This window comes from Malurus melanocephalus, unplaced genomic scaffold (genome assembly GCF_030028575.1).
Source record: "Malurus melanocephalus ecotype Western Australia unplaced genomic scaffold, MMel_1.1 scaffold_169, whole genome shotgun sequence".
NCBI lineage: Eukaryota > Metazoa > Chordata > Aves > Passeriformes > Maluridae > Malurus > Malurus melanocephalus.
In genome coordinates this window covers 333305-349765 of record NW_026623401.1, presented here as the reverse complement: position 1 = coordinate 349765, position 16461 = coordinate 333305, and the positions used below count along the sequence as shown (strand labels likewise).

The following is a 16461-nucleotide window of genomic DNA, read 5'->3' as shown; positions in this document are numbered from 1 at the left end:
GTTAATAATGATTCTGTCCCTTTTAATTTATTAGATATTCTCCATGCTGGTAGGGTTGATTTTGATAAAACGGAGCAGYGCCGGAGTTTGTGCGGGGATTTTATTTTTAGAACTCCTTCTTTGAAAGAACAAATTTCCTAGATACTGCTGCTCCTGTAATTATGTACAAAACCAATCACTCATTATAGTTAGGATACATTATCTTCTAGACAGATGAGGCTAAATAAGCAACACATTAATAATTCATCCTGCAGTTCATTATGCATGTGTATGCATGCTTTGTAGCTGAAATAAGCACCTCATCAACCTGATGCCAACCCTTAAACAATAGTTCTGTGTTGTTGCAGCCACATTCAAGTTTACGCTTGTTAAACTGCTGCTTGGATTATTTTATCAAGCATTCATTTATTTGTGGTCCCCCACTGCAGAGAACAGATTTTGGAAGCTCCTTTTTTAAGTTAATGACTTGAGCAGTGGGTGTTATTAATTCTCAGAATATTATAAACATGATTAATTTTCAGGCAGAGATGTATTAGATCGGGATTTCAGCTATGTCAACTTAAATGAGTCAATGTCAAAACAAATATCATTTTAGGGAAAACACTGTAAATTACACGCTTTGATGTGCAGTGTCCCTGCTCCCAGGGAAGTCCAGCATTAAAAACACCAGGAAAGCCCTRGCTTAGGAGAAGAGCTCTGCTCAAGCTCCTCAAGGCACCATCTCTGCTCTTCTAGCCTAAGCATTGCTCAGAGATTAAACTCAGTACATCACTGACCTTTATCAAAGGGGGAGAGAGGGCAAGGTCAGATGGGATATTGGGAAAAAATCMTTCCCCGTGAGGATGGTGAAGGCACAGGGTGCCCAGAGAAGCTGTGGCTGGATCCCTGGAAGTGTCCAARGCCAGGMTGAACAGGGATCTCACACAGCTCAGTGACCACCAAAGCTGTGCAAACATCCAACTGTGCTTTATAAAGAGCAGTTCTGTTGATCTGATCTGTAACTACATCTGATGTGGAGGTGTCTGTGTCCAGCAGACCCTGTGAGGAACAGGAATTTCTCCAAATGGAGTCTTACTCCAYACTTCCATGAGTTCGCTGGCAAAAAGCCATTTGTAGAATCACAGATTCCCAGGATGGTTTGGGTTGGAAGGGACCTTAAAGCCCATCCAGTGCCGCCCCTACCATGGCAGGGTTCACCTTCCCCTATCCCAGGGTGCTCCAAGCCCCGTCCAGCCTGGYCTTGGACACTGCCAGGGATRAGGAATCCAGAACTTCTCTGGGCACCCTRTGYCAGGGCCTCCCCACCCYCCCAGGGCACAATCCTTTCCCAACATCCCATCTACCTCTGCCCTGTGGCAGTGGGAAGCCATTCCCTGTGTCCTGACCCTCCATCCCTTGTGAAAGTCAATAATTTACCATGTAGACTTTGGGTTCTGATACAAACTGGTGTGAAAATGAGGAATCCTGCATTGTTTCCTGCAGCCTGGCCCAAGGAGCCCCTGGTGTGCYGTGGCCAGCAGCCAGCTGAGACATTCCAGCCTCTCAGGGATCTCCTACAACCTCCTCCTGCACACGTGTCAAGCTCGTGGGGTTGGGTTTGACCTCCAGGTACAAATGGGGAAAATGAGAAAATGGGATATTCACTCTGGAGATTTTTTGTGTATAAATTCTGATATGGTAAAACCACTTAGAGCAATGTGAATCATAAATCATGGAATTATTTGGGTTGGAAAAGGCTTAATACCATCCAACAATCAACCCACCATGTTCACCACTAAACCATGTCCTTAAGTGCCACCTCCACCTATTTTTCTTTCAATTTAAGTTTTTAGGAGTGAATCTGCTTCTTGATAAAAATAACTGTGTAAGGAGATAATCTTTAAGACTCTTTTGACCATCCCTTACTGCTTTGGGACAAATATATTTGCTGAATTTGCTGTTGTATTTATTGTATTCTCTGCAATAAGTTAGTGTGATCTACTTACACTGAGCAATAATTCCTTCCACACAATTCCAAACTAGCCCTCCTTAGCTATGTGTGTGTACTCACTGTAACACATTTATTACAATTACCACTATTTTAGGAATAAATAAAGCAACTTTGTCTTTTGATTTAACAGGAAAAACAGGGGACGGTGTTTGTGTTGTATGAAGACCAGAAGAGACACAGATTGGGAATGCTGTAAGTGCGGGCTGTCCCTTCCCCAGGGTGACAAACAGCTGGGGACACACTGGATGTGCAGGGAGTGACATTGGAGGGTGCCAAAGGCAGGGAGGGAATGAACAACCYGAGTATTGTGACTCAGGGTCACCAACTGTCACTTCCTGCTCGCACAAGTGCACTGACTTCTTCCAAGGTCAGCCCTTGGGGAAGTTTTAGGGAGGCTTTAAACATTTTGGTAATAAAAGAAGGACAGAAATGTGCTGAGCCCAAAGGCTGGTGGCACTGCAGGCTCAGGACCTGCTGGAATTGGCTCCAGGAGAGCTGGATTCCCTGTCAGGAGCAATCTCTCACACGGATTAGCACAGGCTTACTTTTACAGGCAGCATTATTAAAAACCTGACTTACATGAGGCAGAGGAAGGTGAAGTTTAATGTCTTTTTATATTGTTCTTCCCCAAGTTTCCTGCCAAAAGAGGGTGTAATAAGTGAGGAGCTGAAGCGTTCTGCTCTCAGCCTGTTCTGTATTCCTTTGATGCTGCAGCTATTTCATTAATGACCTGGATAACAAAACAGCTTCTTCAAGTGCTGGATATGCCTGCAAGTGTTCTGGAGGGCAGGAACAGAATTCAAAATGATCTCCACAAATTGAAGGAATAATATGAGGAATAGAATTAGATTTGGGTGGAATCAAGTGCAAGAAATTACATTTAGAGASCAGTAATGAATGCGAGGAACAAGGTGGTTTTGGGAACGGGATCTGTGAGTGAAACTGCCTGCAAGCCACAGTGTCATGATCTGTTGGAAAAGGTAAACTGTATATCCTGGGAAATGTTGGAAGAAAGCCTGCTGTTCTATGAGAGGGAGGCAGTGAAAACGTTTAGAGTTCTAGAGAGCATGATTGACATGGAGAGACTTAAAGAGAAGGGGGAGGGCAGAAATGGSATCTATTAATGATCTCCATGCACTGCAAAAACCTCTGCAGGAAGGTAAAATCTGATCTCCACGGTTTTGGTAGTTGGAAAAGAAGAAAGGAACTTCACTTGCAGCAGAGAGGACTCCTGTTGAGCATCAGAAAGGYTTCTGATGGCGAGGGAAGTGAAGAACTAACAAGATTGTTCAGTGCCATCAGCACTGACAGCACCGAGGAGCAGATCAGACAAACCTGCCTCAGGGTGATGGCAGCAGCACTGATCCACCCTGCWCAGGGAAGGGGCTAAATGCATCCTAAAGATCATTTCTGGAGCCATGATTGCTTCAGCCTGCCCTGAGCTCCTGGGCATGAGGGCACAGGGAGCAGCTGAGGGAGCCAGTGTTGGTTAAAGTTGAGGTTTCTCTGCTCTCACAGTGGAGGCAGCCCACGGGTGAGCTCTAAGATACCTTTGAATGAAAACCACTGAAAAAGAATATCYACAAGAAACATTTAAAAAGTGATTCAGGTCTCTGAAAGTATCCCATAGGCTGCTAAACCGTCCCAACAGCTGCTGCTGCTGAAAGGTGAGTTCTTTCCTTCCGTGATCCCAGYTACGGAACCTTCCTCCCTCCTGCCCTCCCTTCCAGCTCTCCAGGAGCTGATTCAGCTCAGGAAATCAGCAAAAATCTCTTTTATTGGACAGAACAACACCTCCTGCATCAYCAGCTAGAGTTGGCAGTTATTAAGACATTACCAAATACTCTCAAATGTCCTTTCCCTACATCCCGATCCCAGATTTGTCTGCCATCAGATTTTCAGTGCAATTTCATAGTCTTAATTGGGAAACACCTTCAACATTTAGGACTTAACAGTTAGGACTTACAAAATAACTGAAATACCTGAAACATCTATGAGAATTACCCATTTYATTGCATCTGAGATCTGTGGTTGATTCCAGTGAATGAGGTATGTTATTCCTCAGTGTAATTCCCTATTCCACAGGGGTGGAGAGTGTACCACTGGGAAACCAAAGCCCCAAAAGGTACAACAATCTAAGGAATGCTGATTCTGACGACATTTATTTCCCAAATTYCAGGCTGAAGCAACAGCTTTTCCCAACTAATGTGGGTGTTCCAAGTGTTTTGCTGTCTCAGTCAGCAGTAACCTTTCACTTGGAGTAGCTGGAACCTCTCTGCTTACTTCTGCTAAGTTGATTAATAAAAATTATTTATTGCACAAATCCTTTCTGTTGACAAGTTAAAATGGAGCCTCATCTTTCATATCTCCCTGAAGATTTTCACCTTGTGAGATTGAAAATCCTCATTAAATTCCATCACCAGGCAGGCACAAATGAGAGAGCGATTGTTTTTAAGCATGTGAAGGGAATCATTGGTAAACTCATTTGTTTGGATATCATTAACAGAACAATCGGAGACGATCTCCAGGGGGTCCTCCTGACCTTTGCTCGCAATCTCTTCATCATCCATCAAGAAATATCAGCACCTAATATGCAAGGCGAGACCAATTTTAAGGTGAGGTGTTAATTAACTAACGATCCCGGTTAATTTCTGTACAAGGCCTGCAAATACCTCATGCTGGATCATAAACAAGTGCTAAACCATTCCTTTTTTATCGCTGGCTGTGGGTGGTTTACAGTGTCTGGGTCAGTGTAGTCGGTCTCCCACGGAACCCGTTAGTTAAATTTAAGTTTGAAACTTTTTCTTTGAAAAGAGACATCCTCGAGCGTGAAGTTATTTGTAATCTAATGCTCCCCAGTGTCCTTTGGAAGAGCAAAGGAGCTGTTGGCACTGCCTCACACAGTTCTGTCACAATTGCCTGCTTTATTTTAAAGGGACACCATCAAGGTAAGAATCTTAAATTAGAAACAAATTTCTCAGTTGATAATAGCTGCTGAGATTATTAACACTGATTTCTTTAAAGCAGCCAGCCACCGAGTACTTAATCCATTCGTTCCCACCCTCATCCCACCATCCATTTCCCAAATGGATTTTGTTCCAAATTTTCTCTGCTCTTTGAACGTCCCCATTCCTGGAGTCGGGGAGGCAGGACAAAGCACAGGGGCTGCTCACCCCGGGGAGGTTCCTCCACCTTTCCCCCGGAGCTCCTCTGCGCTGACCTCGCTGCGAAAGGAGCCAGGATAGCAATAATGAATCCAACCCCGTGCCCTGCAACTAGCACTCCTCACAATGCTGCTTTTTGATTCCAGAGAATTGCTCAGCTTCCCAGAGGGGCTGCTTCTGCTGAGCTATATCACCTTTAACTTTGTAAAAACTTTCCAAGATCCTGTCTCTAAGTGTTTTGTGAAAGGTGAAGGGGAACGCTGTGTTAGATTTGTATCTTAAGTCAKGTCACATACTTTATATCAGATTCTTTCCACCCTGACTAGATTTTTCCCCTGACAAGCAGAGTGTGAAATGACAGATTTTGGGGAAGACATAATTAAATTTCAACATGTTTCAGAATAAACAACCAAAAAACAATTCCCGCTTTTCAACATGAAGGAATGAAAAGCAACCACTGAAGAAAAATATAAAAGAGAASTTTTCTTCATTGCGAGTTAACATATGTGAAATAAAGCACCTGTTATTTAATTAGGAGTACAAATTGTATTTTTATTTACCTGAGATTTGTACATATTTGCTAATAATTCCCCCAAGTGTCCCCACAGTAATAGTAAATTTAATTGGTGCCTCCTGTCCCATGTAACCCTGTTCAAYGCAGGCACTGCCAGCTGTGCACCCTGGCTGCTGGATTCCATTATAATGCCCATTAAATAACTTGTATTCCTTGAATCTGTTGCAGATGGCAATTCAAGATATTGAAGCAATTCTAGGAGTTACAACAGAAAACAAACTGAAATTGGAAGAAGAGCAACCTTGGGAAGCAGATGCTGTGAAAGAATAGTTAACAGAAAATGTTTAAGTGCCTCATTCCTTATGTTTCTGGAAATGCTTCCTCATCTGTAAGAACAGGTTTGGTTTTCCTTCTGAGTTGGTATGTGAAGTAACATTAACTGAGACAGAACATCTCCATGATTCCTGGGTGTGGCATTTGGAATATCTATCCCACCTTTCTTGTTGAAAGGTGGAGGATCATCCTAATGATCCTCATGTTCCTGTTGTCATTCCTGAAGTTCAGCATCTGGGTTAAAAATCTAATTAATGGGGTCACACCGCCTTTGTCACTGACTCAGAGCAGAGGATCAGATCCACAGAAGAGCCCTGAGAGCCCAAATTCCCTTTCCAGAAGTTTGTGTTCTGAAATCCAGGCTTCTGGCAGGAAAGGGGGTCTGCTGTTAGACCTGTTGGAGTGTCCAGAGGCCACCGGGATGATCAGAGGGATGGAGCAGCTCTGCTGTGAGGTTGGGAGAGCTGGGATTATTCAGCCCCAAAGAGAAGCTTTAGGGTGACTTTGTAATGACCTTCCAGGACCTGAAGGGGCTGCAGGAAAGATGGAGAGAGACTGTTTAGAAGGACCTGGAGTGACAGGACAGAAGGGAATGGCTTCAGACTTGAAAGAGATTAGGGTTAGTTTAGATCTTGGGAAAAAAATSCTTCCCTGTGAGCATTYTGAAGCCCCAGAGAAGCTGTGGCTGCCCCTGGGTCCCTGGCAGTGTCCAAGGCCAGSCTGGATGGGACTTGGAGCAACCTGGGATAGTGGRAGGTRTCCCTGCCCTGRCRGGSGATRGCASTGGATGGGCTTTAAGGTCCCTTCCAACCCAAACCATTCCATGGTTGTTCTGCCTGTAAATGCCATTTTAATGCAAACACCATTTTGTCAGTAATCCCAGCAATTCRTGTTCCTCTGCAGAGCTGATGCTCTGTATTCTCATGTTGCTATTTCCGTTATCTACAGAGTTTTTCAGCTCTCCAGCAATCATTTTCAAATTATCAAAAGAACAGTAATAGCACTGATTCATCAATAGATTCTGAGAGGACCATTAGATTKCTACTTGCACTGTGATTCCCAGAATTCCATGACTTTGGCAGGTCTGTCCATCTGTATTTTGGACACTGGTGACTCTCCTGGTCACAGTTGCTGTGCGTTATTATGAAAGGACAACATTTTATTGGTAAAATTATCCATCAAGTCTCTAATACCCCACAAGACAATCCATTCTTCATTTTACACGGAAGAGCACCTTTCCATGGAATCGAGATTATTATCCTAGGAATGGCAAGTATCTTTGGGATTACTTCCCAAAAAGTTCAGGCAGAACCAGTTCTAACGCAGATACTAAATGAGACCAAGTAGTTGCCCAACATCAGCACCCAGTTTTTCTGATGCCAGATCTTTGATCCCTCAGCATGAGACATTATTTTTGTGGAGCTTTTTKCTCCTTTACTTCAGTCACAGAATTAATTAATTGCAGATGAGAATATTTGCATAAATGATTCCCACTTCAAATAAAAATCCAAAGGCATATTTTTAATTCCTGGTTTTGTTGCTGTTTTACATCAATACAGTRTTGGATTTGGATATCCCAGAACCACAGAGATATTCCCAAGGTGGAATTTAGCCAATGGCTGCACTTGAGCTGGTTTCCAAAGGGTTAAGGAAAAGGAAGCCTTGATACAAGCCAGAACAACATAAGGTCTGAGAGGCTCATTAGTTCACTGGCGCTTAATAGACTGCGGTGTCCTAGGAGGAAATGAAACCTGCACTTCCTTATGGCTTTGTTCTATCCTGACAAAAGAAAACTGTACCTGTTTTTGCAGGAAACAAAGTGACCTGAAAGTTCCCGTGGTGAGAGAGATTTCTCAGCATGTGCAAAGTGTGAAATGTATTTTTGAGGGGGGAAAAAAAAAAGTTTTTAATTACTACTAACACTTCTGAGCCTTGAGCTGATGGAAGGATTGAAACTGCTTTGCAGTCTCTCACATTCCGCTCCCATGCTGCTGGTGCCAAAWATGTATTTTTTTAAGCAATGCAGCAGATTTAAAATGAAATTATAATTATTGTTAAAAACTCAGGAACATAATTCTGTTATTCCTACTCATGCAAGGAGTAATAGCGTTGTTGAACTGTAGCTTGAATTTCAGAACATGAGCTGCGTGGGATGAGAGCAAGTGTGAAGCAAAAGATTAAAGGTGGCCCAGGTGTGGCCTCTGATCAGAAACTGCCCCAAAAACTGTCAGACTYGGGCAAAAGCTGAGCCAGCTCCTCAGCTGCAAGGTGTGGAGGAATGCTCATGGAAAGAGCTGAGGGACAGCGGGTTTGGCATCAACTGCAGAKGATGCAGACAATGAAAACAAAGGATTTGTGCTCCCTGGGAGTCAGAGCTGGAAATGGAGGTGCTTGTTCTGCTGGCAGCACTTTGTGGGTTTTGTTTCAGCAAGAATTTATGTGCAGCACAGACCACTTCAGGTCTTCTCCTGAAGAACTGCCTGGAGCTGATGATACTGGAAGCTGGGTCTCCAGTTTTAAGCAGCTGGGTTTAAAGCCCTGGATAAAAGAACCTTCATTAATGTAATTAATGAAATACAACAGCAGAGTACCATTCTTCAGGTTCAATACTTTATTTCAACCCTTCACCATATGACCCACAGATCCCAACTTTTCTATCCTTAGCCACCGTTACCACCAATAAAGAAAGATATTAAACTATATACTCTTATTAATTATAGGAAGGTGAACTTGAAGGGGAAATTTATTGCTGGTGATGATTATTACTTGTTCAACATACATGTAGCACAGTAAATAAAGGGGCACATTGTTGGGTGGTAATTGATTAATTAGTATGTTCATACTGGATAGCTCAATGGTTTAAGATTGCTGAGTTTGAAATATTGCTTGCAATTATTGAAAGGAAAACTGTCTCCATTTCTGTTTTCTATATGATCTTCTCTCCCCCCGCCCAAATAGAATGCTTGATGGTTCAAAACCTTAGCTTTTACTTAGAAAAATGGAATATGGGTTGTGATTTTAAAATACTTCCCTTTTAAAAGGTCTGACACTTGAAATGACCACTTTTAGGGAATTCCACCACATAAACCCAACGCAGCTGGGTGCACTTTCTCTGGAGCACTGAGTGCCGTGTCCAGGCCTTCCTTGGACACCTCCAGGGATGGGGACTCCAAACCTCCCTGGGCAGCCCCGATGTCCAAATCAGCCTTTCTGGAAAGAAATTCCTCCTGATGTCCAACCTGCGCCTCCCCTGGCCCAGCTTTAGCCGCTATCCTCCTCCTGTCCCTGTTCCCTGGGAGCACAGCCCCATCCTCCCCGGCTGCCCCCTCCTGTCAGGGAGCTGTGCAGAACCAGAAGCTCCCCCGGAGCCTCCTTTGCTCCAGGCTGAGCCCCTTTCCCAGTTCCTCAGCCGCTCCTGGTGCTCCAGCCCCTCCATGTCCTTCCTGAACTGAGAGGCCCAGACCCGGGGCCGCTGTCCCGCTCTATTCCCGGAGCTTTTCCTGCCCCATTCCCGGGCAATTCCCGCTCCATTCCCGGAGCTTTTCCTGCCCCATCCCCGGGGCGATTTCCACCCCCTTCCCGCTCCATTTCCGGGGCGATTTTCCCACCCGCTTCCACTCCATTCCCGGAGCGTTTCCTGCCCCATTCCCGGGGCAATTCCCGTTCTCTTCCCGCTCCATTCCCGGAGCGTTTCCTGTCCCATTCCCGGGCCAATTCCCGTTCCGTGCCCGCTCCATTCCCGGGGCAATTCCCGTTCTCTTCCCGCTCCGTTCCCGCCCCCGGGCCGCGCAGGCGCGGTGCGGGCGCAGGCGCGGGCCCCGCGGGATGCGGGCTCTGAGGGCGCTGCAGCGGCTGCACGAAGCGGCCGTGTCGCTGGTGCTGTGGCGGGGCTCGGCCCCGGCCCCGGCCCGGCCCGCCGCCTCCGAGGTGTTGAGCCAGCACCTGCGGCAGCGCCGCCTGCCCTACTGGACCTCGTTCTGCGTCAAGTACAGCGCGGTGCGAAACGACCAGTTCGGCCTCTCGCACTTCAACTGGCCCGTGGACGGCGCCAACTACCTGGTCCTGCGCACCGGCTGCTTCCCGTTCATTAAATACCACTGCTCCCGTGCCGCGCCGCAGGACCTGGCGCTGCAGAACGCCGCCTTCACCGCCCTCAAGGTGCTCAACGCCGGTGAGTGCGGCCCGGCCCGGCCGGTGAGGGGCGGGCGGGGCAGCGAGCGCCGGGGCCGGCGGCCTGAGGGGAGCGGGGCCGGGCCGGGTCGGCGGCTCGGACCGGGGAGCTCTGCTCCGCGCCCTCTGCTTCTCCTTCTCTTGCCCTTCTCCCTCTCCTTCTCCCTTTTCTTTTCCTCTCCTCCTTCGCTCTTTCCCCGTCTCTTTCCCTTCTCCTCTGTTTCCCCCTCTCTTTCTCTTCTCCTTCTCTCTTTCCCCCTCTCTTTCTCTTCTTCTCTCTTTCCCCCCCTCTTTCCCTTCTTCTCTCTTTCCCCCCTCTCGTTCCCTTCTCTTTCTCACTTTCCCCCTCTCCTTGTCTCTTTCCCCCTCGCCCACTTTTTCCTCCTCTCCCTCTCATTCTTTCCCCTTCCCTCTCCTTCCTCCTCTCCCTCTCCTCCCCGTCCTCTCTCCTTCTCCCTGTCGGGCTCGGAGCAGGAATTCCCGAGCTGTAACTGCAGGGAAGGGGCAGAGCTGTAAATCGACACTGGCGGGGGGGTTTGGCTGAGTTCGTGTTACTTTGACCGCATGTGACAGCGACAAATCAAACGCTCGGTATTTAAGCGGCTCACGCCTTTGTTAGGGAGCATTTTCCAGCTGAAAATCCCCGTGCCCTGGATGAAGTTTTGTCTTCTGAGCAATTTTGAAGCGAAGCGCTGTTTCACGCAGMGTCTGATGCAGGAATGGTCAGACTGCTTTGATTCTAATGTGCTGCTGAAATATAAATCTTATCATAAAAATTCTTTATCATCYTGTTAATGTAGAAGCAGATAGAGTTAAGTTTTGAAATACTCTATTTCAAAACTTTGGCTGCAGATCCAAAGCTTATTTCAATGCCAGCAGTGACAGTAACATAACATTTCATGCATTCTTGCTTTTCATATTTCATTTTWAAAAATCTCCTTCACTCCACAAGTCTTCATTGACTTTTTTTCAAAACATGTCTGCTGGTCTCAATTTTCTGACATAGTGAGAAAATATAACCATAAAGACTGATTTCTTAGCAGCACCTTTAAATCGGATTTTTCTTATCCCTCCATGCAGTCACACTTTTGTTTTTCTCACAACAGCCCTTCATGTTTCGTATTTAAATCATGGGAAAACACGTTTAAAAAGGCAATTCACTTCCCTCAGAATCCTGCCTAAGTGCTTGGATAGCTTCAAGCACATTAAATTTGGTGTTTCTGAACCTTACTGAATTCAGGGCCTAAATCCATCTCCGGTTTTCCCTCTATAATAAATAAAATATTGTCTGTAATAGTTGGATAAATTTGTAGTGCTAAAAAATACATGACTTTAAATAAACTGTTCTGCCCCTTGCAGTTCTCTTGATTTGGTAGTCTTGAGTGCTGATCTSATTTTCCCCAGAGGAGTTTCATGTTGATCTATGGATTCACTGCCTATTTTGTTTCTTATTTCTGTTCTGACAGACTCCAATAACTAAGTGCATGTCCAGGGAGTTTGGGTTTCGTTTTTGGATATATATATTTATATATATATAATTAGTAGAAATCAGGCTGTCTACATGGCCATGTTTAACTTCTTTTATGCTGTTATCCTCCTGTTTTCTTTTTATTATAAATCCTGTGTATTGCTGCTTCCTGACTCATGTCACAGGAAAGGTGTCAAGCACTGACAGCTGCATTTAAATAAAGGCAAAATACTTCTAAGGCAGCTTTCATAGGGATGTTTTTCCTTTCATTTCATTTTGGAGTCGTGGTTCCTCATTATTGATTTGCAGTTTGAATTTCCCTGGCGTGCTCTCTGTGTATGTAACGTGTTTTTRTCTTTCCTCAGGCATCCCAACTTTACTGTATGGAATTGGCTCCTGGTTCTTTGCCAGTGTCACAGAGACTGTTCACACGAGCCATGGCCCAGTCACTATTTATTTTCTAAATAAAGAAGATGAGGGAGCCATGTACTGAGCTCAGACCCTCCAGTACCTGATGGGTTTTGTGTTACAGCTGCTACAAATATCTGCTCCTGTGGCCTCAGAACAACTGAAAAACTTGGTTTTTACRGTGTAATCTCACACTCTGTGTGCTGTTTCAGGAAGCTTCATGGAGTTTTTGGTCATGAGAGATTTGTTTTTGGAGAGGTTTATAAAGTTGAAGAATTAGAAGTTTTGGGAGAAGAATTAGTATTTCTAAGGGTATGTCTGGAAGTCAGGKGCTGGTGCTGCTGGACAAACTTGTGATCATTTAAAGAGATGCATTTATCAGCTTAAAGAACTGAATTGTAGCCTGTGGGCAGGAAAACTGTGAATGCAGTGGTATTTTCAGAATATCTCTGAAAAGATAAAGCTGCTCAGGTTTARATCCTGTCTAGATGCTTCGTAATGCATTGATTGTCACAGTTGTTGCTGTGTCTGAATGAATCCATGGCACTGACTGTTCACAATCACCTGGAAGAGCCTTTGAGGAAAAAAACCCACCCTAAGAAGTGCAAAATGGCTGTATCACATTTCTTTAAATGATATTTAAATAAAATATATAAAGTACATTTGATGCTTGTATCTTTTGCATTTCTAGAGGTCCAGATGTGTGTGTTACTGTTTTTCTTTTGATTGCTTTATAGGTAAGTAGCAACACCTAAGTGATCTAGAAGATTTAATCCCATGTGGTAATTCACAAATTGCTGGTATTTGTAATTAATGAGGAGAATGAGAGAAATGCTACAAGAATATATTATTTTTAATGCAAAATAACTGATTTCTTCAGCTGTAACCAAGCACAACTTCAGGCACAAACMATGACAAAATTACTTCAGTTGGAWACCTGGGCAAARCAAAAGCTTTTGGGGAACYATTTGAATAGTGGAAATATGGAATKAATGGAAACAGAAAGGCCTGTACAGGATCTATTGCTGGTGCTGGGATTTAGTGCCAGCAATTAATGTTGTCAGTTCCAAATCCCACATCTGCTGATAGAAGTTGGTCATTCCAGTTTTCATAAGTAAAAAAAAAAAAAAAAAAAAGTAAAATGCATAGGGGCTGGTTTTGAAGAGTAATCACCATTCGTCAGAAAATTATTATACAGCTATGACTACAGTATAATGTCATTTAAATAATTTTAACTTAATTCCAGATAATAGAAGTGTTTCCCACTTAATGAAGCAATACATGTGGCTTTTCTAAAAGCAGCACTRAACACTTTAATCAGAGAAGTGATTGCACTGTTAACTTTTGGAGAATATTCTTGACACAAGTTAAATGTCTCAAAGATGAAGAGATGGCATTACAAGAACCCTCATTAATAAGAAAAATTGCTTTAGCATTTTTCTAGAGCTGGTTCTCCCTGTAAAATAACTGTAGCTCATAAGTTTAAAGTCAAATACTGCTCATTCATTGCCCCAGAGCTCATCAATACCTGGCTGTAAAGCTTTAGGCTCCACACAAGGTTGATAAAACGGTTTTTAATTACCAGACTATAAATACAGCTCTTCCTTGGAGCTGCAGCTCCACTCAGTGCAGCTCGTTTGATTTCTGATAATGGGCACTGCTGACTTTGCTTACTGTTTTTCAATAAACGCAGGCAGCACGCCCTCCCTGTCCATCCAGCGATGGGCAAGGCTCCTTAGAGAACATCTCTGACAAACTACCCTATTGATTGTTGCGATTCTGTGCTGCTCGCAGCATTAAATAGAGCCCTGATCTCTTGTTCAATGATCTCACTGTGTAACAATTAAGCAAATGTAATATTTTCTTGTATTACATGAAAATCAATGGACCTCTTGCTCTTATGAAGTTGATGGTGCTAAAGGATGAACTGGGAGATGGCTGAGGGCAGAGTGCAAATATGGGATCGCTCATTCCTTTCATTAAGGTTTGTGTGGGAGCTCTTGCAGTTCTTCAGAGGAAAAATAGGCTTTTTATAGGGATAACCCTYGAGTTATTAAATCAAAATAATTTTCAAGTATGACTATAAACCCTCTTGTTCAAAGGTGGAATGTTTCATTTGACTTTCACTCTTATTTCGGTATAAATATCAACTCCTTAGCATCTATTTTTTATCATTTAAGTTTTGGGGAAGGTGGGAAGGATAAGGACCAAGAAGGTTTGTACCACCTTGCCTCCAAAGTTTCTGTAACACTCAGGAATAACTGACCCACAAAATGACCCTTSTGACAGATTTGATATGCACCAGCTGCCATGTGAAATAAAGTTTAGCTCCTCTTGTCAGCCTTGCCTTAATTATCTCTTTGCTGATGTTTAAATGAGGGAGAGATGACGTGAACAAAGGCCCAGAGCTTTGTTTCACCTCCCTTAACTACTTCAGAGCAATGAAACCCCGAGGATCAGATGGCTCCTCCTTGTAGCAGCTCTTTAAACAATAATGATTATTGGGGGCACCTTAACCTGGAGGAGCTGCTGGTGTTACCCCTCACAGGGGTCAGCGGGCTCAGGTATCCCAGTTAAACTCTGCTACTGTAAATTAATGGAAAATGCAGCTGCTCTGCTGAAAGATCAATGTCCAATAAAGGCTGCACAATCAAATCTTGTTGCAATGATTGAGGTGCTTAATTGCCTTTCAAAGATAAGGTGGTAATCAACAGACGTTCAGCTGATCTTTTTCACCGCCTCAATTACACGCTAATGACAGCAGCCAGGGCAGGATCTTTAACTACTTATACTTATTAAATCTTACCTGTGTGTTCTGAAAAATTACTTAAGCCACACAATCGATAAAACCCAGCTCTTAATTACTATATTTCACTTTCAGACCTTTTTGTATGGTTGATAAATGTTTCAGCAGAGGCTCTGCAGCACTAATGAGTTACCCCAAGAAATGCCCTTTTCTGCTGTTGTCTCCTCCCAATTGTGGTTAAATGTTGGTGGGTTTGTTTGTTTTATTGAAGTTTTGGGATTGGTGATGCAAACATGCCCCAGGCAGCTCATTCTATTTAAATATTTTTAGATCTATGATCATTCCTTTTATCACCAGTTGATGGACTGCTTGCGGTGGACACAGTTCAAAACGAAGTTCTTCTCTTTTCTTCCGGTTATAAATTAATTCTGGATTTAGATACTGGCATACTATTTATGATTAGTACTYTCATATTGTCTCAGAAACCAGTGGTTGTGCTCCCTTTCTGCTCCCCTCTCTTTCCCTGGAACAATATCCAGTGCTTTTCTCCAGTTTTCAGGAAAACCTGGAGCCAGCTGACCTTCCATTGACTTGAGCAGAATTTAGATGTGTCCTCACTTTACCTTGTGTGTTGACCTACATCTCTTCACAAACCATAATTCTAGATCTCCCTGATGTATGTTGTTATTATTGAATGAAATTCAGGTATTTTTTAATAGTTGAATGCCCTTAGGCCTCTGGTTTAGAGCAACTTTCCCTGAAGCAAAGGGGATTTTGCTTCATATATTATTTACTGCRGCCATTTAATTTAAATTGGCTTTTGTTGTAACTCCTTCATCATGTTCACCCCRGGAAAGTGAGTTCATAATTCTGAGAGTTATCTTGATTTCTTYCCCTATTTCTGGAAATAGAAGTCCTGATTTACTTTTTGGGCTGTATTTTTCTGTTTAAATACACCTAAGAAAACGTGGCAGTTTCAGCATTGCAGCAAAGGACTATGGAATAAAAATTGTCGCCAATATATTYCAAGTTTGCTTAAAAGATGTATTTTATCCTAGAAAATAATAAGATGTTTGGTTTGYATTGAAGTCTTTTAAAAAGTAGAGAACATACAACTTTGATTTAAACACAGTTTATGAACCCTGTTCTAGTTCATTATAAAGCCAATTTATTACTTGCAGTGATATTAATAATCCTAATATAATTAAAAGTGGAAAACATGATTCGAAACTATCCTTCAGACAAAAACGCTGATCAAGGAAACTTTCAGGTTTAAAATGTAAATATTGAATTAGACCACTTTGATTTTTGAACAAGATGATAAAACTGCTTTTTTCCTTAAAAGAAGAAATGCCATTAGATATGATTGTTACATGCTCAGTGATTCATGGGCCTGCTTATGGACTTTGTGAGATATGAATTATTTAGTAAGAAAAATCACAATAATTTTGTTGTTACTCAAGAATTTATAGGTTGACAGCAAAACAATCATGCAGCCCCTGGAGCTGGTCCAAAGGGGTACAGGAGCATCATTAACCACACACAGCCACGTTGGCTCAGCCCAACTGCTGGAGTTACCTCCTCACTGTGCATCAGATAATCTGCTTTATTTCAAAGTAAATTCATCATTTAAAGCAAGAACTAAATATTTACTAATCAGCCTAAATC

The 16461-nt window shown here is 43.3% G+C and overlaps 2 protein-coding genes across 6 annotated transcripts in view; both read left to right on the top strand.

The window, feature by feature from the left end:
- The window catches only part of IQCH (IQ motif containing H), a 51017-nt gene extending 44269 nt beyond the window's left edge, over positions 1–6748 (top strand). For all 5 annotated transcript variants that reach the window (XM_057372289.1, XM_057372290.1, XM_057372284.1 and 2 more), the window contains 4 exons: positions 1483–1608; positions 2121–2182; positions 4497–4605; positions 5897–6748. In XM_057372289.1, coding sequence (XP_057228272.1) covers positions 1483–1608; positions 2121–2182; positions 4497–4605; positions 5897–5998 — 399 coding nt within the window. In that variant the 3' untranslated portion in view covers positions 5999–6748. The remainder of the gene's footprint in view (positions 1–1482; positions 1609–2120; positions 2183–4496; positions 4606–5896) is intronic.
- Positions 6749–9788: 3040 nt separating this feature from the next.
- Positions 9789–12709, top strand: CUNH15orf61 (chromosome unknown C15orf61 homolog). Its single transcript, XM_057372283.1, has 2 exons — positions 9789–10172; positions 12005–12709. The coding sequence occupies exons 1-2, from the start codon at positions 9827–9829 to the stop codon at positions 12130–12132; spliced, it is 474 nt and encodes a 157-aa protein (XP_057228266.1). The 5' UTR covers positions 9789–9826; the 3' UTR covers positions 12133–12709.
- The last annotated feature ends 3752 nt before the right edge of the window (positions 12710–16461 follow it).